This window comes from Spea bombifrons, chromosome 2, assembly GCF_027358695.1.
Source record: "Spea bombifrons isolate aSpeBom1 chromosome 2, aSpeBom1.2.pri, whole genome shotgun sequence".
NCBI classification, from domain to species: Eukaryota; Metazoa; Chordata; class Amphibia; order Anura; family Pelobatidae; genus Spea; species Spea bombifrons.
In genome coordinates, this window is record NC_071088.1 from 37,377,992 (window position 1) to 37,399,342 (window position 21,351).

At 37.8% G+C, this 21,351-nt stretch overlaps 1 protein-coding gene across 1 annotated transcript in view; it reads right to left on the bottom strand.

Annotated features, from left to right (window-relative positions):
- SYT6 (synaptotagmin 6) overlaps positions 1-21,351 on the bottom strand; it is a 124,216-nt gene that overhangs the window by 12,309 nt on the left and 90,556 nt on the right. The window contains exon 4 of the mRNA XM_053457545.1: positions 39-159. Coding sequence (XP_053313520.1) covers positions 39-159 — 121 coding nt within the window. The remainder of the gene's footprint in view (positions 1-38; positions 160-21,351) is intronic.

Below are 21,351 nucleotides of genomic sequence, written 5' to 3' on the forward strand. Positions count from 1 at the left end.
AGATGACTTAATGTGTTCAGCGGGTACATCAAACATACCTGAGTAGCCAGTGATGTCCATAGCTTTAAGGTTCCTACATTTAATTACTGTTAAGGTGAGACGTCCTGCAGTAGGTAGATAACAGAGTGAAAACATAATTTCACCGAGGTCCACACTTTCCTAAAAAAAAATAAAGAATGAAAGTTAGACTCATTTTGAGACATATACCCATATATGAAAAAAGGAAAAATGTATAATGATGCTGCTTAACTTACATCCTACTTTTCAGAAACTGCCAGATCACCATGAGTCTTATGAGTTTAATTAAGATCACTAACATATTGAGTTCCAGACTGTGCTACTGCTGCTGTCAGCAAATTTCTCCAGTCACAAATATCAATACAGATACGAGTGAACACTCAACCGATGGCAGTCCAACAATTCTCCAGTTTTATGAAATGACAAAAGGATTAAGGCATAACTCATGCATGTAAAGTAAGCCGGAGTGTGCACACATTGACTGTAAGTTGAGTGAATATGTAGGATTTGGGACCGATAATATGATGACTGTTAGCCAATAAAGGATAAACCAAGAAGAATCCATATTGGGTCCCATCTTTAGAACTCTTTGGACAGTAAATAGTAGCTGCTTCACATGTTCTTTATTCATGATGGATTCCCCTTAAAAGTCATATTTTACACCTTTTTCCCATCTGTATGAAGCCAAAGTCTTGTTTTTAGAGCTTCATTAATCTGTGTTCTCTCAGCTTCTCTAAGACGATCAACATGTTAAGCATAGAAGCAAATTTTTGGCCATAGATTTTGAAAAAAAGCAGATGTCCAGGGAATGAAGAGCCTGCAGTGAGCTTATGAGGCTTTTTAAAATTTCCATCTGGTAAATACGATCATTTTTTGTGAAACATGAATCTCCCTGTTGCCAGGAAGCCTGGAGTATCAATTATGTACTTCAGAACTGGCTTCAATTTATTCTAATCCTTGTTAATTTGCAACCACTGAAATCAAACTGCATTCCAACAAAGATTAAACTGTAGATTCAGATATTTGAAAAATGTATCTTTTTTAAAAAAAAACTAAATACCTAAAATAGTGCTAAGAATATTATACAAAATATAACATTGCTTAGTAAAGTAAACCAAACTGTAAGAAAGCTATTAGCAAACTGATCTAAAATTGGTGTGAAACCAGTCTTCCTCCTAGCTTTGTGCAAATTTCAGGTTCCAAATTCACAATATAAGAACAACAGCTCTTTATTCCATGGGATAACATTTGTAACAATCGGTCACAAGGTGAGTTAGCTGGAAATACACCAGAGTATTTGATCCCCAACTAGGATTCTAAAATTACTACATCCCATATTGTCTACTAGGTAAAAAATATATAAAAAAACAATATCGAGTGGATATTTCTTTATGTCCACATGTCAGGCACAGCTAAAGAATTGCATCACAGTTGCTAATAGGGCAAGTAAGGAATTGTTTCGTACTGTAAAGGCATCTAAATTATGTTAGTGTAAAAACAATGTGTTATGTCGGTTAAACTATTTAAATTCTTCTTGTTCCACTTATGAGTTTTTAAGGCCTCAGGGAAAAAGGGATTACAGTTTGGGAAGCACATTTTTATCAGCATAATCCTCCTTTGGCTCTGTTTATGAGTTTAACAGAAAATGTGGTGTGAACCGCAAACGTGGTGTGAGCAGCTATACCAAGATGACACTCGAGTTCAGACTTCTAAAATTGAATCATGTCTCTAGAACAGAAAAATTATAAAATAGATGATATGAAAGTAATACTCCTGGTCAACCATTTCTAAAATGCGGATGTCTACAATAGGAATCGATTACATTCCAAAAGTAGCAGCTTGTAATGTTGTGCCATTTGTCTTGAAGAACCTTGTCAAATGTTCAGAATTGCAAATGAATGAAAATATTTTAAGCAACAGTTAGTTCATTCACATAAGCAATTCACTTTCATCAGGTGTTATCAACAGGCAGAAGATGATAGGGATCTACTTGGGTTAGTAGTTTATGGTCTTCTTGCTCTGGATATAGAGCTGTGATTTACCCAGCATCCCATAAAAGTCTTATTTTTCCTATTTAGAGTGCCATTTAATCTGCTCTTGCTTATACCTAAATAAAACTAAATAGTAACTTTTATGCCTTCAGCACATGCACCATTCTTTGTACATATAGCATGCCAAGGTCTAAAGCGTTTAAGATTCCTGGAAAATTGTGAAAGCTTTTGTTTCAAAAACAGACCATAGTATGTCTTAAACCCATAGTTTAACTTCTTCTGGATATATTCTAGTAGTCTTCATCCTATGCTGTGCAGTATTTAATCTTTCTTCTCAGATTACATCTCACTAAGATACATGTTTTGGTTTGAAATTTGCTTGTGTTAATGTAAGTTTTATATTCTAGTTGGTTATTAAATAATTTGTATTTGAGAGGCTACAAACATCATACAACTTACACATTACAATGTAGATCTGTAAAAAAAATTTGCAGCTACACATTTCTTGAAGAGACGGAACGCTAATCCCAAGAGATTTGCTAAATTGCTTGCCAAAAGAGTATTTTTGGACAACTACACCAAATATGGAAAATTGATCCTAGAGCTCCACACTCCCTTCAACAAGCACTGTTGGATCTTGGGTATATTTTGGGTGAAACTAGGTAACATCTAAAGATGCCTTTTCAGGCGATCTCCAGAGGGTTTGTGCAGTGAGAGGTTCCAGAGAACTGACTCAACGCCGTCATCTAGGATTCGTGAGTGAATGTTTTCAGAAGATCATTTTCCTATTCCAGCATACACGTATATCCAAAGTATGTTGCAACATGTAGAGACACATTTTGGACAATTTGTGCATGGGTTAATATTTTGATGCTCTCTAAGACTGACTGTTTTAAGGATTTGACTCAGGAAGCAGGTGAGCATCAGGTTTATATGGTAGTCACATGGATTCAGATTGTGTGTGTCTCTTAGTTCTGAAAATGGGTGCAAGTCTCTGCCAACAAATAGTTGATATGCACTTTCCCTTCTGATCCAACTGCTGAGTACTGAGATTTGTAATCTGGATTGCTATGGTTGAAATAGGGATGGCTAAAGAGATAGGATATTGTGGACATACATTAAGAATTTATCCCAGTATTGCAACGAAATACGAGAGGATTGAAGAATGTTGGGAGTAGATGGACATTTAGAATTTGGAGCCCAAAGCAACTGGAATATTAGCATCATTTTTGTTTATTGTATATTTATTCTAATGGAGATTTAAAATGCTCATAACTCATCACAAGAACACACTGTCAGCACTCTCTTAACTTCTTCAGATTGTTTCACACTGTTTTCCTGCTAAAACGTAGCCAAGCCTAAGTGCTAATAGCTGTGTCCAGTCTCACAGAGTCAGCTATACTGCTGTCATGTATTCACTGGGATAGCTATCATTGTTTACTGTACAAATAAGGATATGCTGAATCAGGGATTGCTGAGCCAGCAGGATACTTTGCCTGCAAACAAAACTGCCTGTTTCTGTTCAGAAGTATACATCAGGCTAAAAAAAGGCTGATTGACTGCTTGAGTATAATTCTTTATAATTAAAGCAGAGAGATGAATTAGTATTAGCTTGAAGGAGAGAATATTATTTTAACTCTTAGAAAGTATATAGCTCCTAAGTCTACAGCCTCTAAAAGTATCCATCATGTTGCAATAGAGTTAAAACAGTGGCTTAATCCACTACATGGCCTGTATATACACAATGTGACAAACCATGTAGCATGAGGGCCATAAATGCCACTTAAGCATGGTCTTCTAGCTCCAAAAATATTGTTCCGGAACTGAGCAGGCATTTTTATATGTTTTCTAGAAAAGTCTAATCTGGTCTACGAGTGGTTTGAACCTTGTGATCCAAAAGAGTATCGCACTCACAGGCCATGTTACAAACAAAATATTCACTTTTCACTGTTGGCAGTTTTAACTCCCAATAAATCATATTTATCCAGATTTTAAGGACAGTCACTTAAAGTCATATAAACATATTACGTTATGTTCTTTATTGATCCAGTGGCATTCTCTGAAAATGCTAGTATAATGGCAATAGGTCTCAGAGATTTTTCAAGTAAGATGCACTACACTCCAGAATGAAATGAAATTATAGATTCATTGATCTGCAGGTTGTACACTTGAAGGGTGGTAAGAGGGGTTGAATCAATCAAACAAAAGCAAATACACAATGTTCCTTGCAATACATCCTTGGGCTCAAATGAGCTATCTCGCATCAATGTGCACACAGAGTTAAATCTGGTTAAAATCACTTTTTTTTTAAATAAATGAGAAAATGTATTTGTAATTACAGAGAACTGAGCTCCAGATGTCATTGATAAAAATATGGCAATGTGCATTCCACTAGTTAACTGCGAAACTACAGTCATACTAAATACCGATTTGTATTGCAACAAAAAGGCAATGGATGGTCACCGAGTTTTACCTTGTATCTCTCTTTCCCTTTTTTGTATCTTACATGATCTTTAATACAGGACATATTTGTATATAACTTTTTAAAAGGGTGCCCCTGTACTGCTAGGGAAGGGGAGATATGACAGCTGGCCCAGGCCAGAGGAATGGGCATGTTAGTAGGTAAGCCATTGGCGCCTGCAACAGGGGTTTGGAGATGGGTGAGAAGCGTGTTTCCGCCCCACAGATTAATTGTAATTACAAGGGATTGCTGTTGCTGAAGAGGGGTTCCCCCTTTGGTCAGCGGTTAATGCATGATACCTAAAAAGCAGTGCCTATTGCTTGTTTTTGATTATTTCCCAAACTACTTGCACATACTCAACTGCAGGAGAGTGAAGTTGATGTAAATAAAAAAAAAAAACAAGCAACACTTGCGAGTAGTGTTTCTGATGACCCCTTCTTGCTGTTCATGTGTTGGTACGTGTATACCAACAACTCATCATCAATAACAGACACACTGTAAAGTATCATGACCAAGTATTTTTTTTTTACTGAAGATAAAAAGCCAAGGGGATCATTCTGAAGCAGTGCAGCAACATAATATCCTCTATACTCCCTGCAATAAATCATGAGCAGCTAGCAGGTGGTTGAAAACATCTCTTGATTTGAGATAATGTTAAACTTCCGTCAGATCCCACTCTAAAACCACCTGACACATTTCGTACCTGATGCACATCTTGGACTTTATTATAAGCACAACTGAGTTTCAGTAGTGACTCATTTCCCGCAGCGTGAACAATCCTAAGGTGATGTATACCTTTCATTAAATCTTGTTTTGAAAGTTTTATAGCCACATTTTATACAGCCAAAACTTTCAAAAACTGTTTTGAAAGTTTTTATGGCCTGTTTTATCCAGCCAACTGTCACAGTTTCCATGGCCTCTACTATCCCGCACATTTTCACAATTCCACTGCTCACTGCTTTGATTGCATTATACATTTTTTAATTTACTTTAACTATTATCTGACCTGATTTTCCCCCAAAGTGGGAAAAATCAGAAAAAAAAATTACTTAATTTTTCTGGAATAAATTATAATGACAAAAAAATAGTTTTAATTCTTAACAGAGTGAACATCAGATAAATCGTTTTCAAATGCTGTGTCGATCTAATTGTTCAGTTGCAATTATGCCGTAATTGTTGTTTGTTATGTTTGACGTCTCAGCGGATTGACAAGGCTATCGTCTTCATTTGCTTTCTTCTTAGTGAACAAATATAAACAGATAAATAAATACACTTACAAGCACAACAGGAGGCAAATGAGTTGTGACAGCCTGGCATTGCACATCTCATGTTGAAACAAATTAAAGTTATTTCTATAATATAGCGCTCACTGAAACGTGTAAGTGATGTAGTTCTACTAATATTAGTGACTCAAATTAACAGCAGAACATTTTCTCAGAAGAGTATTCAAGGAAAAATGCTAACCCCTTCAACATCATAGTACTTGTAAAACAATATTAAAGCAGTAACTTTAAAGAGGTCAAAAACAAGACTTCCGTATATGACACTCACATAAACAATGTAGAAAAAATTAAATTAATAAATAATTTTAAAAAGGATAGAGAGTAATTATATCAATCTGGAGACAGTATAGTCCTGAAGTCATGCATCTGAACTCAGCCCCCATCATATTACCGGGGGAATGAGATAGGGTTTTAAAATAAATAGCCCACTGCATGGGCACAGACCTCATCAGTGGTTCTCCCACTCTAAATCAGATATAAAATTCCATACAAGGTATAAAAATAAATTTTGATTATGTTTGCTACCATTCCCCAGAGCAAAGTGCCCATTATGCTATGTGCTGAAGACCTTAACAAGTACAGGCTCTTCCATTTCACACCTTCTCACAAGGGCTTGTCTGCTAAAAGTATTTATAACCTCTCTAGGTTCCATTTGTCCCTGCAAATCCTATTCCGATAGACCAGCCAGTCTATCCTGTCCAAACAACCCAAGGTCAGAATATTGGTAGAGGGTGAGGAACCAGTGTTCAGACGGGCGGAAGTCAGTAACCAGTCAGTCAAAATGGAAAGTCATAAACAACTAGAACTCAGGATACCAGAAACCAAGAGCACAGGAACATTAGGACCAAGGGAACTAAGGATGCCAAAACAGTGGAGCACAGTAACAGGGCGATGTTAGCAGCTAAGTATGATTAAAGACCACTAGATAAGCCCAGACAGGAGCCAGGGGTTATGAGGTAGGGGCAAGCTTATAAAACAAGAAAACAAGCTGTCTGATGATAAATGGCGGGTGAATTCCATTGAGGAATAATATGCTAAGGACCACAGGTGGGCTAAGTGAGGCAGACAGTACTGAGACAATGCAGTCTTTTATGACCAGGGTGTCATACAAATCCCAGGTAAACCTGACAGAATCTATGGAGGCAAAAGTGGGTACATACACAGAGATCTGGATTACATGGCCAAAAAAGTTAGATACCTGCAGTAAAATTCTAAATACAAAAGCTACTTAGCTCCTAAGATTTGTGTAGTGTTGATGTGGGCCAATTCTGATCATGTATTTATATATTTCCAGGTGACTGTCACTGTACTGTACTGTAGCTACCAAGTAAGAAAGCTCAACTTGGGGCATGGTATAACTTAGTTGATTTTCAAATGAGTACCACAAATCATCTGCTACTAAGTCACATATATGCTGTTTGGACACTGATGATTTCCTAGCATACATGCAGTTGGCTGCTCTTATTCCCACGGATTTCAGTGGGAAGTCATCTCCAGTTGATTTGGAGCATGTGCAGGACTTGTTTAAACTAATGCCTTCTTGTTTCAGAGCCAAGAAAGGAGGAACACAAGTCTCAGTTTCTAACTCCAGTAACTATGGAATGCCTGTGCCAATTTGAATGCAGTAAAATTAGGTCCATGCATTAGGTTTGGTTAATCCTACCCTACTACTGCCCCATGAAGAAATCCTGGCCTATAGACAGCTACAATATGAATACATCATCTACATGTGATAACACGCAAATTATTTGTTTTGCCTTTTTTGCTCAGATAAATTGTAATTGTCTAACACTTCATTAGATTTTATGACTTTGAAAGCTTTCACGCTCTAATATCTATTTCTGCAGGTTGCAAAAGCGGGCTGCGTTTGCCCTATAATTATGCATAAAATATTTCTCAGCCTCCTTACTCTTAATACAGTGATTTATACTCCCATAATATCTGTCATTTCTTAATATAATTGTGTCAATGGAGTTGAACTATAACTATCATTTTCAATTCACACAGCTTTATTGATATGGCTGCCTAGATGCCGCTAGGACAATCTGCTAACACATTTGTTTTCCGCAAGTGTGGTGAGAGGGAATAAAGGCAATATTAATTCCTAAGCAACTGTTCTATCTAAAGGTTTCAGATGGTGTGAATATATTGTCCACATATTTAATTGTTGCAATTAATCAAGGCAATATTTTTTTCATGACAGATATGTAAATGGTTTTTAAAGATTTGGTTCCATAATTACTCTTGGGTAAGTTGTTTAAAACTAAGGTATTATTTACTAAGGTGACCTGACACAAAAATCCAGTCAAATTACAATTCATTTACTTTGACGACATGACGATCTTTAAGGGCCGAGCTTAGAAAAATAGAGACTTTTGCAGAATTTCTGTAAAGCAGATATTGAAGCCAAGGGGAAAACTTTTTGATTTCACAAAGTTCAGAACAGCAGAGAAGATCCAAACACCATTGGTCTTATATATTAACAAACATACCAAGGTAAAGGAAAATACATCCGATGATCTTAATTTGGCTCCACCAGGGTGTATTGGGACCTATACTAACAAGACAGTGAAAGAGATAATATTGATTTTGAGATTAAAAAGATATTACATTTTATTTATAGAACGCCAGCAGATTCTGTAGCTCTATTACAAAGAGCAGAGTGTATAACATTAACCATAGCATCAACACTATACAAATTAACAGTGACATGGTCATTTCGGTCTACCTTTGAAACAAGGGGTCACAAAAGCAGTAGGGTGCCCACATTTTATAACTGATTCAAGGACGTAAGTGGAGGTGTCTCACGTGTGTTATAACCAAACAGATTAATTGTGCATGTGCACACATACTCGTATATAAGCTCTCCCTACTACAAATGAGGTTTATTGTCAAACTTTACAGACTATCAGCTGTTTGCAATGAACAAATCAAACAAAATGCTTCAAGTGGTTTCCCCAAATTCAACTGATAATGACATTTATAATGACTTTTCCAGTCTCAAAATTATTCAATCCCCTAAACAGAATCCCCCACAACAGCATACATATGCAAAACAGATGTTGTCTCAAGCACACCTGATGCAACTAATCAAGGGCTTCATTAGTTGCACCAGGTGTCCTTGAGCTGGAACATATGAAATACCTAAACTCCCTAGGGGTTTGTTGAGTGTCACATTATACTGCATGCTGGAAATATGGCCAAAAGAATGGTCCAAAAAGTTAAGAGAAGAGATCGTCAGCTTTTTACAAACAAGGAACGGGATATAAAAAGATAGCAAAGGCACTGAATGTCCCTAGAGACACTGTTGAAAGCATAGTTTCCAAGTTCAAAGTTAAAGGAACATTGGTTACACTACATGGACGGGGCAGAAAAATGAAGCTATCAATGGCTGCAAAAGATTTCTGAAAAGGCAGGTTGGGAATAATCCTTGAGTGACTGCAAAAGACCTGCAGCAAGACTTGATGGCAACAGGTGCTGAGGTTTCAATGAGCACAGTAAAGTGCAAACTCAACACAGAAGGTTTCCTTGTAAGAACTCCAAGAGGTACACAACTGCTGACCCAAAAGCACAAGAAAAGTCAGCTCAAATATGCTCAAACTCATATAAAGATGCCATAGAAGTTTTGGGATTCAGTTCTGTGGAGTGATGAAATTAACTTTTAGGCCTGGTGGATCAGTGGTATGTCTGGTGGAAGAAGAACGAAGCATACACTGAAAAGAACAGTCTGCCTACAGTTAAGGATGGTAGTGGCTCGGTGATGCTCTGGGGTTGCTTTGTATCTTCTGGCACTGGAAACCTGCAGCATGTGAGGAATGGGCTAAGATTCCTCAGGAACGCTACCAGAAGCTGGAGTCTTGCAATGCATCTCGTTAGCAGCAGGTCATAAAAGCAAAAGGGTGCTCCACTAAGTACTATAGATGTTTGCCATGAAGGGGTTGAATAATTTTAAGACTAGAGAAGTCATTGCATTAACAGTCGATTTTAGGTAAACCACTTGAAGCATTTGTTGCGTTGAGCCATTTCAATTGCTTTGTTTGGATTTGTTCATTGCAAACAGCGGAAAGTCTGTAAATTTTGACAATAAACAATTTACCGTGGGGGCTGAATAATTTTGATTGCAACTATACATTAGCATAGGGGTGCAATAGGTATGCATACATTAGGTAAGGAGGTCCCTGCCCTGTAGTGCTTGTTGCCTAGTTAAGTATTATACACATACCTTTGGGATTGGAGAAAACACTTATGTATTCAAGACAAGACGGCAAAAAAATCAAACACAATGCCACTATGAGCTGAGAAACATGGAGAGCGATATAGTTCTCATGGTTAATGCCTGTGTAAAATTGCACCCCCATTATTAATATACGTCTCCCTTAGGTAATGCATCATACACCAGCTGGAATATATAAACCGAGAGCCTGCTCCATTAGCATTTATATTTCAGTGTTTCAGACAATCACAAGCTATTAGAATCAACTATATATTTAGGCAGCATATATTTTTTTTTACATATTTACAGTGACAACCTACGCAAGTTTGTTGTTGCTTAGGTCTTTAATTCCAGTCTAATAAAGAAATTACTACAAAGGTAGGTGGTTTTTTTTTTTTGAGAGCTCTGCTACCCTAAAATGTGGTTGCTAGTGTTAAAATAGTCACCTGACCAAATGCTCACTCTGCTGGGGGCATGCACCTTGAATGAATTTAGAATATTATGCCTCCCGATTAATATATTTCACTCTTGTCAGGTGAGCATACGCGGGAACCTCACAGAGGAGGCTAACAAGACCTCATCTTCTTCTGATGGAGTGGTTTCTTGCGGGGAAGGGTTTAGCAGTGTGTGGTGGGGCTAGCCCAAGAGCACACTTTGCTGGAGGTAATGGAGGCAGGGAGCAGGGTGCGGGCAGAATATGGGCAGGAAGTCGCACAAGCACATACTGCTCTCCTACACACAGAGAAAAAAGGAAACCAAAGATCCTGGAGACCCTGGGAAGCAGGGCTTCACCCAAAGGTGCCGGGTCAAACCCATAGAATTCCCATGTATGCAGATGAGTGAAAAAAATGCATCAATAAAGCACAAAGATTACATGTGTTAAAGTACCGTCAGTTTCTGAACGTAAACTAAATGTGACCAAATTACCAAAGGTGATAGATTCAAACACCAACTATTCCCTGGATTTAGCACTAGTATGGAATAATTAATTGTTTCATTCCAGTAGGCAGCAAAACAGTTCAACCATCCACTTCTATATGTGGTACATTAGACAAATCTAACTGTCTTTTGGTTACTATATGTTAAGGTATAGTCCATTCTTGTGAATGACAATTTAAGTGTTCTAGCTTTAACAGCAGCATCCGGTTTGGCATGATGACAGAATGCTGTTGACGAGTCATGCGTTGTCTATGTTTGGTAGAAGTAGATTAGGTGGTCAGTACTGACTTGTGTATTCCAGAAATTTATATGCACAAACTACTCCTTTTTCCATGATAACTCTATGCTATCCTGCTTACTGGAATATTCCTCAAATTTGCCTAAAAAGTTCTTGTTTATAGTATATGTAGTATAGTGCACTATATAACTACTGTTTATTCCTATACTCATACATCAAAAGTGTTTTCAGTAATTAACATTTATATCATGTAATTTATTGGCAATCATTAATAGTAATTACACTTTTAATACTATTCTAGTCTTTGCACAGTCAATCATAGAGTTAGTAGCATGGAGGCAGGACAACAAACTTGGCTGCCTGCAGAATTTATTTAACTGGACAGGTTCATATTACACATTTGGGATAATATACTGCCAAGTGTTCTGGACAGGATTCCTCTGCTGGTTTTGGACCTGCTAAATGTTTTCTGTGATTCTAGGAAGCAGTAGTTTACCTTAGCTTATACCGACTAGCATGCATAGGACCTGTTAGGTTGTTTTACAGTGCCAAGTGGGTTACACTTTTCTCCATTTTGATTTCTGAACTGTTTTGTTGGAATCAAATCATTTTGTTAGCATTCCTACAGATGTGAATAGTATCCGCACAAGTTGTGCCGTCTAGGGTATCCCAAAGCAGCTACAAGAGATCTTAGGAAGCTAACACATTTGTGAGGATTGCTTAGTTGGCAGTAGATCTTTATATTACAAGCACATGTGGTTTGTTCCTTTAGAAGGCAAACTGATACATGGGTAGCGGAAACATCGGACATCTTGGAACAGGCAAGATGAGATCAACGGAATCATTTGCAAACATGGTTTATGGATGTGCAAGCTAAATGGGAATACATAGTTATTCCAATTAGTATTTATGTGGTTGTTGTATATAGAGCTTTAGTTTCTACACTTAGGAGTGGTTGGTAGAAGCAGGAACCCCACTGGAGAAATTTAAAAAGACACTGGTATTGTGAATCAATAAGGCTGGGCCAAGTTCACAGCAAACATGATTTACAGACTCATAAACTACATCCAGATCAATCAATATGAACCTGCAGGGAAGCCAAGTTCGATGAAACCATCTCAAAGGGACCTGCGGTTTCTCATGAGCAGCTTCAAGGCTTAATCAGGGAGTCGTTGAGGCATATCCCAGTGAAGGGCTTTCAGGATGTTCTGATTGCTTATGTATGAGGCGATTTGCATTTAATGAGTGCATTTAACAGACGTATGGGTGTAATCTCTGAACACTGTATTATATGTGCTCAAGGACACAAATTAGCATTAGGACAGCAGGGAGTTAGAGGTATGCAAACAAATACCAGCACTATGTTAAAAGGTTTTAATTAATGTAATGTTAATGAAAGAGTAGAGGGTATAGAAAACCAATTATATGCTAGCTACAAACTCTAATACTGAATTCTTGGGTCAGTTATTTTGCAACTAACCACCAAGTACCAGGTGGTAGCTATACTAATTTTCAACCGGGTCATAGCTTGGTTAGGAACCTCATGGAATCAGTTCATTTAAAGGACAGTTTATTTCCCTAGTTCTTAATTGGAGATCTATGTGTCCTTCTCAGCATCCATCAGACCTTGGTATTGATGGGCAGAGCTGTGAACTTACAGTAGTGACCCACCAAATGTGTTAACCAAATGTCTCTAATAGTGATTCTTGTGGAAACCTTGACAACTCGGAGTCTTAGATATGAGCATAGCAGTGTAGAATAAAAAGGAGTCAGTTCTAGATTGTGTGACCCTGAGAATGTGCCACTTTACCCTGATACCATGAGAGAATCAGGGGCAAACCCTGAGAGTTTCCATGTATGTATGTATGTATATCTCTATCTATGTCTTTTAGAACAGCACACGTGTATGCCTGCTATAAGAAGCAGAAGATGGAAAAGCTCTGTGTAGCCAGCCTTGGGAAGTTTCATTGTATGTATTTGGGACATCAGTTAGCAAGAAAGGAACATATGCCGATGCAACACTAGATAAGTAGCCAAAATAAGGTGCCCTCTTAACTTGTGTTTTATAGAATTAGCAGTCTTTATTGCAGAAGCAATAGCATGGTTAACGTTTTGTCAAAAAGCTGTGAATTTTCATCTAAAACTATTTGTGGGCCCTTTCTGTGAGAAAGAGTGAACAAGAATGTGAGAGTTAATAAGAGTCAATGTGGGCACCGGGCAACAGATTTTGTAAAAATACCCCCTGATTTTCATCCGAACTCAATGGGCAGGGAATATAATTTGTTGCATGTCTATTTTTTTATATTTTTTTTTTTACAATTTACAATACTGGACTAACGTGGCTATTCCAAGCTACATACATGTGCCGCTTTTAATCGGCTTTGTGCACGTATTGTTTGACAAAATTTACTTATTTTGTATTGCTTCAAAATGTTTCATGTGTTGACCCAATTGTAGTTTTGCCTTTTCTTGTGCCTTTGACACATTTATTGATTACCCTTTGATCAGAATGTTTTAACTGAGGTCTGAAGCATTTTACGGGGGTTGTGTTATGTATAGAAATAGATGTTATGAACATATTTTATACACATACGACATTGTAAACCTCAATAGTCAGTTCCCTGAGAGACAGAGAATTTCCTCTTTACTCAAATCCTTGAGATGAGAGTAATAGCTCATAGCTATGATACTGTCTAAAAAATGTTAAGGTTCACTTCTATTGGCAGTTTTAAAAAACAGAAAGTGAAAAAAGCCCTGCTTCTTCAGTTTATTTAAAGATGACATATACTATGACAGATCTGTATGAGCTCACATGCTTCTCAAAGTAGACTATGGAAGTGCTTGACATTAATGTTTTGTAAAGTAAAGATTTGTAAAAGGGAGAACAGAAAGTACATTTCTACCTAATGGATGTGACTGAGACTCATTCACAGCTCTTTGACATTAACTATAATGTCACTCTAAAACTCTTGGAACATCACCACAAATAAAATCGTACGAATCTTTTCCAGACACCTTGTCTTCCAGAGTAGTTTCTCTTGGTGCATATTCTCTGCTTTAGTAAACAAAGACACTTGCAATATTCTATTATTCACAAATCCCAAGCTGCAGACGTCTTGTGCCGGAGAACTATAATGCCTTTTTTCTGACCTTTCTGAAGATCCTTTTACAGTATTAGAAGAAAGTAACTTGAAGAAAGTAACTTAGTAAGGTCTAGAACATCAAGAGAAGATGCAAAGAAGAAATAGCATAGGTGTTTTGGGATGCTATCTGAAACTTTAGGAGTTTATTTTCTGCCTTTCTGCTAAATAAAAATAATAAAATGTGCAAAACAATAAATAAATAATATTAATAAATAGTCGTCTGAAGTGGCAATAGCTGATCTTTCTTTGTTGTGGCTCCAGGACTACAAACAAAAGAAGAGCACCAGTTGACTCAGCATTCTTTGAAGACCTGAAAGGAATAGTCACAGAGTTGGACTGAAGCAGGACCTTCAAGGAGACCGTCAGGAGACGAAGCAGTCCCAAGGTCCCAAATCAAGTCCTAAACTCCTAAGTACCCTGCCCAATGTCACTAATGTTCTAAAATTCTCATATACTAGAAATATTCTTATTTAGACCTCCCTTTCCTTGTATGCAGTGTCCTCAAGGTATATTTAGTCCTATAAGTCTAGGGAGCAACTTACATTGAGCATTACATAAGTTTTCCTTTTATTTAGACCCCCCTTTCAGGGAATTTTTATTTGGCGAGGGAAATTTTTGATTTTATATAGTAATTTTATCACTTGTTCTATAGTTCTATAGAGATCACATACACACAGTGCTTAATAGCAACTGGCAGACCGGAAGATCAATTCAACAGCAGCAAAGCTAAACTGAAGCCAATGGAAGAATTGGTAGGACAATCAGAATGTCCAACTGGACTCAACTACACTGCTTTTATAGGGTCGTAATGTCAGCCACTGGTAAATTAATTTTAGGCGTTACTGTATGTACTATGGGGTAATCGTAATGAACTCTGTTCTCACTGCTTTTTGTTACCCCATATGTTATGCAATCAGCATTTCAACGCGTATCTTCCATATAGATTACATGGTGCTTTAACCCAAGACTGAACACGCCTGCATGGACAGACGGGGATCAACAGGTTCGAGGATACAGAGATGACACTTTCACTCAATGGATGAAAAAATGCCCTTCTTTTTACCCTTAATTTCATTAAAAATTAACCTTCACACCAACATGTCTTCAGCACAATATTTTTTTTTTCATTTTTGCTATCAGTTTGCTAACTGATCTAATAATTAACACACCCTGATCACTATAGATTTTCTGTTAAGTTTACACCTTGTGTAAATAATAGTATGCGATAAATAGATATCTTGTAGCTGTCTAAATTGTAACAAGGTACATTCTTTTAAATTTCTGAATTAAATGAAGATGTTGTATTTGTTACATAACAAAAAGAGACGTCACTCCAAACTTTGGTTGGTGATGATGTCACAAGGCATGACCTAAGATTTAAAGCGGAGGTTTACGGAACGAAATGCTTGTCAGATGCTTTCCTTCTTTCTACAGTTATGTGTAGACTATTCACTTCATACGTAATACACTAAATTTATTGCAATAATTTATCTCATTCTTCAGTTGAAGAGGTGTATTATCAAGAAGGGTAGTTTTAATGCTTACTAACGAGCAGATGGCAGGATTCCATTATTTTTATGCTTCCAATCTGTCACTTTGGCTTTTGATTGAGGCTTTTGCTTGCTAACTATTATACTATTGTTACCTATAATATTATACGGTGCTAGTTTTATTTTATATATTAATAATGATTACAGGGAAACGCCAACCATTATAAGCAAATTAATGCATATAAGAGCTTAGTGGTGACATATACCCCCAGATATATATATATATGCCTCTTTTCCCACATCCCCTCCATACATGCTAATCTTTCAGGAGATGTTTTTGGCTGAATATGTTGCCTGTCCCCATGTGGTGTACACATCGCCATTCAACTTCATCGATGGCTCAGCAAGGGTTCTTGAGAAGTTCTGTCCACACAGAAAGTGACATGACTTCTGCTGGGAGGTTGTTCTACTTATCTACTACATTTTCAGTGAAGTAAAACTTACATTACCTGACATTACCTCAAAGCCTCTGACTCTCTGGCTCTAGATTATGATCTCTTGTTTGACCTCTTTTTTTGATGTTTTGCCTGCTTACCTTTAAGTCAAAAATAATTACTCCCAAATCTCTTTCTCCCGTTGGCTTACTGTCAGAATATATGGTGTGGACACAGTAGAGGAGAAAAATGTATAATGTCGAATTCCAGCAAACCTGGTATTATGCAGAGACAGCAAAAACACGAAACTGCCACGTATATCTATTAATCCTATTTTATTGAAATTAAATTCCCATTTACTGATCACTTTATACTAGTCACTGGAATATAAGTAAGATTTGTTACATTTTAATTACTTTACTTTGCTATACTAGCCTAGATTCTCTTTTCTTTATCTTTTCATTTTAAGTTGCTACTATACCATTAATCATGTAGGCTGCACTGTTTCTGTTATAATGTGCATTTTTGTGGTTGCTGGTATTATATTGTAAATTACAAATTCCTGACCACCTTTGCTCAACTGTTAATCTTTTACCTTGTTAGAATTTCAGTTTAGTTACAGATCTTTATTTAATAAACAGATTTTAATGGAAAAGCAGGCACTGATAGCATAATGCCCCATAAGCTAGATGCTTTTTAGGTGTTTCTCTTGTTTTCCTGAGGTTAAAATAGTAGATCAGCAAATGCTTATTTGGATATCCACCTACAGGGACCAAGTAATGTTTTGTGTTAGTGAAATAGAAGATTTTCATGGAGATTGTGTACAACATTAAGGACGTTGGCTTCTCATTACAGGTAGATTGCAGATGTTCCTGCCCTGTGAACTTTAAGATATGTTTTGTGTATTAACTATGGGCAACTATGAATAGATTTCCAATATGTTCTAGATAAGTGTTTCTCAGATGCCAGTGTACTTATGGCATCTATTTTTTAGTCAATGGTGTTTGGTAGAAAACCATTGCTATAAGTCAATAAAAATGTTTAGATTCCGGTACATAATAGGGGAAATCTTTTAGAACTTACATGTTTTTTAAGAAAAAAAAATCAGACCTTTAGACCTGCATAAGGGAGAGTGGAGAGGGTCATAGTACTCCATAGGAAACACTAGCGTACTGCACTGGGGTACAGCACAAAGCACTTTTTTTCCATTTATTTTTATATCATCATCACCAGTAGTAGCATACCTGGGAACTCTTAGGGTTTGTCCCTGGGTCTCAGGGTTTTGTCCCAATCTCTTAGGGTAAAGGAGCAGACTGTCAGTGCCACACAGTCAGGAACTCTTTTATATTCTACACCGCTGTGACTTACAACTGGTGCTATTCCTACCAACATACTATGTTATCCCTGCTTGAACACGGGTGACTCAATTAATCTTAATAAACCACTTGGTTAACACATTTGGCTGCATAGACTCTGTATAAACTCATTAATGATGTCCAGAGAAGCTTTTCAATTGCAAGAGTTTCAGTGGGTTAAAATGCAATGCAGTCATACTGATTCAGTTACTTAGTAAGCAATATAGCCATATAAGATTAGGTAGGACTCGCCAAACTTGGGGTACTTTGATGCAGTGGCAGGCTAAGCATAATATGGCATAAAGCGTGATGGAATCCCCCAAATTTATGCCTTAGATAGGTGTTTTGTGTATTTATGAGTCATTATTATAGCCTGAATAATCGGGGCACATTTAACGGGGAGTTTAGTGGTAAAGTCTTTGCCAGCTAAGTCTTCCTACCTTCTTCACTGACTTCTTACGTGTCCCTGTCTCCATTCCTACATCTCCACTTTTTCTTGTTCTGCTTTCTTCGTCCTTTTGTCCCTGGTATCAGCTTTGCTGATACCGCCGCGTGGAGCGCTTCCCCTAAAGGATGCACACTCTCTCTCCCAATTGAAAGAACAAAGGAAAGGCTGTCCATATGGTGCACAGAGGCTCCTCCCTTATGCAGAAGCACTCCAGAAGGCCTGGTCAATGTAGCCGATACCGGGGGAAAAAGCAGACAGAGAAAAAAAATAAAAGAAGAAGATGCCAGAGAAGGAGGGGAGCTGTCTCATTTGTGGCTCCACCTTAAATGTAAGTTACATTTTAAAAATAACCTGGTATTTACCTCTAAATGGCCACGTTCTAACAATATGTTGACTGTAACCGTTAAATATGATATTAGTAGTGAATAATTTGAGCAAAATGACATATTTACACATAGCTTCCAACTTATTAAATGACACAAAGTAATGCAAGCAAAGCGTGACGCCAAACTATACCACATTCTGTCCTGACTAACTTATATAGTGGCATGAAGAATGGCCCTGAATCTGGCCTCATTTAATTACAACACACTCATTTCCAATTCTATGTCTGCAGAGATAAGTATTGGCAAGATATGCAAGCTTCTTAATTTCTGTTTAAATATGATGGCCAGGATACACTCCAGCTGTGACAAAGCATTGCTTTCAAATCATAACAGGAAGAAAACAACCGAGGAAGGAGAGTAAGCGATTTGAGTCTGGGTCACCAGCTTGGCAGGCGCAGGAAAGTAAAACAAGCTTGTGGGAGGGCCATATTTATAAATATTTTAGCCAAAATATTATGACTACCTTACCAATGCTTACAGTATGAACATCTCTATGAGACACAGCTCATCAGGGATGATTCCCCAGGCGGCACTTTTTAAGGGGCGGCACTTTGTCTCCCCAAGCGCTTTTTTTTTTAATCGGAGGAGAGAGAGGGGCGCCGAGTGGTTTTCGCTTACCCGCTCGGCGCCCCTCTCTCTCTCCTCTGCGGCGAGTCTCCGTGCTCTGCCACGGTGCCGGCTTGTAATGCTGAGCGCCGGAAGTGACGTCAATTTCCGGCGCTCAGCATTACAAGCCGGCACCGTGGCAGAGCAGAGAGACTTGCCGCAGGACTGTTTAAAGGTAAGTCCCCGGGGGGGGTTAGGGTAGATAATGGCGTTTAAACTTCGCCCCAGGCGGCATTAAGTCTTGGGCCGGCCCTGCCCCTTCCCTACTCATTATGGGGATTTGGCTCTTACATGCTGAGAAAACTTATAGAAGAAACATATACCAGTACTTTCATTTATCAAACTATATGGAAACCTTACTGATATGCACGGCTCAGTTGCTGAATTCTCAATTTTACGCCTCAAATCTGAACCTCATTTAAAACAATAGTCGTTTATCTAGTTGTTTGTAGAGCGATGACACTTTACCATTAATGTAATGAATTTTTAACATATTCAGGGCAAACATTCTCCTTATTGCTCCGAAATATAGAGGGAAATATATCAGGAAAAGTATTAAAAGAGACCTTAGACATTTTATATTTACTATATCCTGGTTATCTTCTTAATTATTTACACTTGTATGATATGCTGTAGTTTTGCTACCGTGCACCAAGCCTTTTTTTTAAACTAATTTATCTAGGTACATGTCTATCCCCTTTACCAAGGTGCTCTATTTTATCTGTCTACACTCAAATAATTCATACTATTCTGTGAGCCACAGCATGGTACTGAGATACTAAGGGACTTCAGCAAGTCTAACCTTCCAATAAAGGTCTGAATTGGGATTGGCCCAGGCCAAAAAGCTTCAAAAGCTATTCCTCAACCTATTTGGTGAACATATCCCAGATATCTGTACCCTCCCTGTGTAATCCCATCTTGAATTATTCATTTAGACATTGGAGATCACGACACGAAATGAGCTAAATTTTGTTCCAAATGAGCTGGTACAGAGGCATTGCCATCAAGAGGATCAAGCACATCCCTCACCTTGCAGCTCCTGGGGTAGCTGCCGTTCTTGCTCCATCCGAGTTATGACCCTATGCCCTAACATGTGAAAAGTGGCCCTTAATGACAAAACATGTGGTTGTCCTACTCTAAGACACCCAACTCAATAATTTAAATACTCCTGGACATAGTGTATATACTATATTCCTAATTCTTTCTTTAACAAATTAGGAATGAGTGTTTTTTTTAAGACCATTACTCTCAGCTAGACCCTTTCTGCATGTTTCCATCATCAACAAGTGCAGACATCCATATCTTTTTGTAATTAAAAAGTTGTGTAATGTAACTTTTTTTTAATGTTTTTTTTTTTTTTTAGTAATGTTCCTTTGAGATAATATTGTCAGTGTCCTAATTTTGAAGAATCTATCATAAAGCGAACACTAATTTGTTTTTGGCTTCAATCACAGCTCTGTGGAGTACTGTCATGCTGTACACACACTTTAAAATGTATTGACTTGTTTGTGTAAATGGAAAGCAAATAGGGGTCTTATTAAGTTCATACACTCATAAATATTAATAAATGATTGATCTGCAGCTGAGCACTGTATCTTCTAAACGTGGCCTCTGTTCTTTGGATAATCAGTGTGCATCAAGTTTCTTTTTAGCATTACAAACCCACAAAAACCACCAGTTTTGCATACAGACAAAAAGGAAAATAAACTGCTAAAACACAAGCAAAAAAATATGCCATAATTTTATAGAAGGACAACATATTTCAGTACATAAATGTATGCACACATTAAGTACTGATCATACACATAATCATAACATCCCCAAGGTACTTTAATCGGAAATTGTAGGTCGAGCACAAAGTTCCCAGGTATGGATATATATATATAGCGGTCTGGGGCTGTAACTGCTGCCCCAGCAGGGTCAAATAACACACATTGCGTGACTCTATGGTAGTGGCGCAACACCTCACCCAGAGAGTGCAAACTGCACCGGAGACAGGGGCTCTACAAGAGACAGGAGGAAAATAGTGGGAGCGAGCTGCACTGTAGATGGAGATGTGGAGAGAAAGTGTTTGTGTGTATTTGGTGTGTGTATTAGTGCATGTTTTTATGGTGTTATTAAGCTTGTGTGAGCACATAACTATAGTGTTAGTGTCAGTGTGTGTGTTTGAGTGTATGGTGTTTGAGTGTGTGTATTAATGTACTGTGTTAGAGTGACCTTGTGGTTGTTAGTGTGTGGTATTGGAGACTACGTGTCAGTCTGTGCGCTAGGTATGAGGCAGGTAACTAGGGAGGGTTTAAATAAAATACTGCACCTAGGAGTCTGTGGCTCAACCCTGCCCTTACA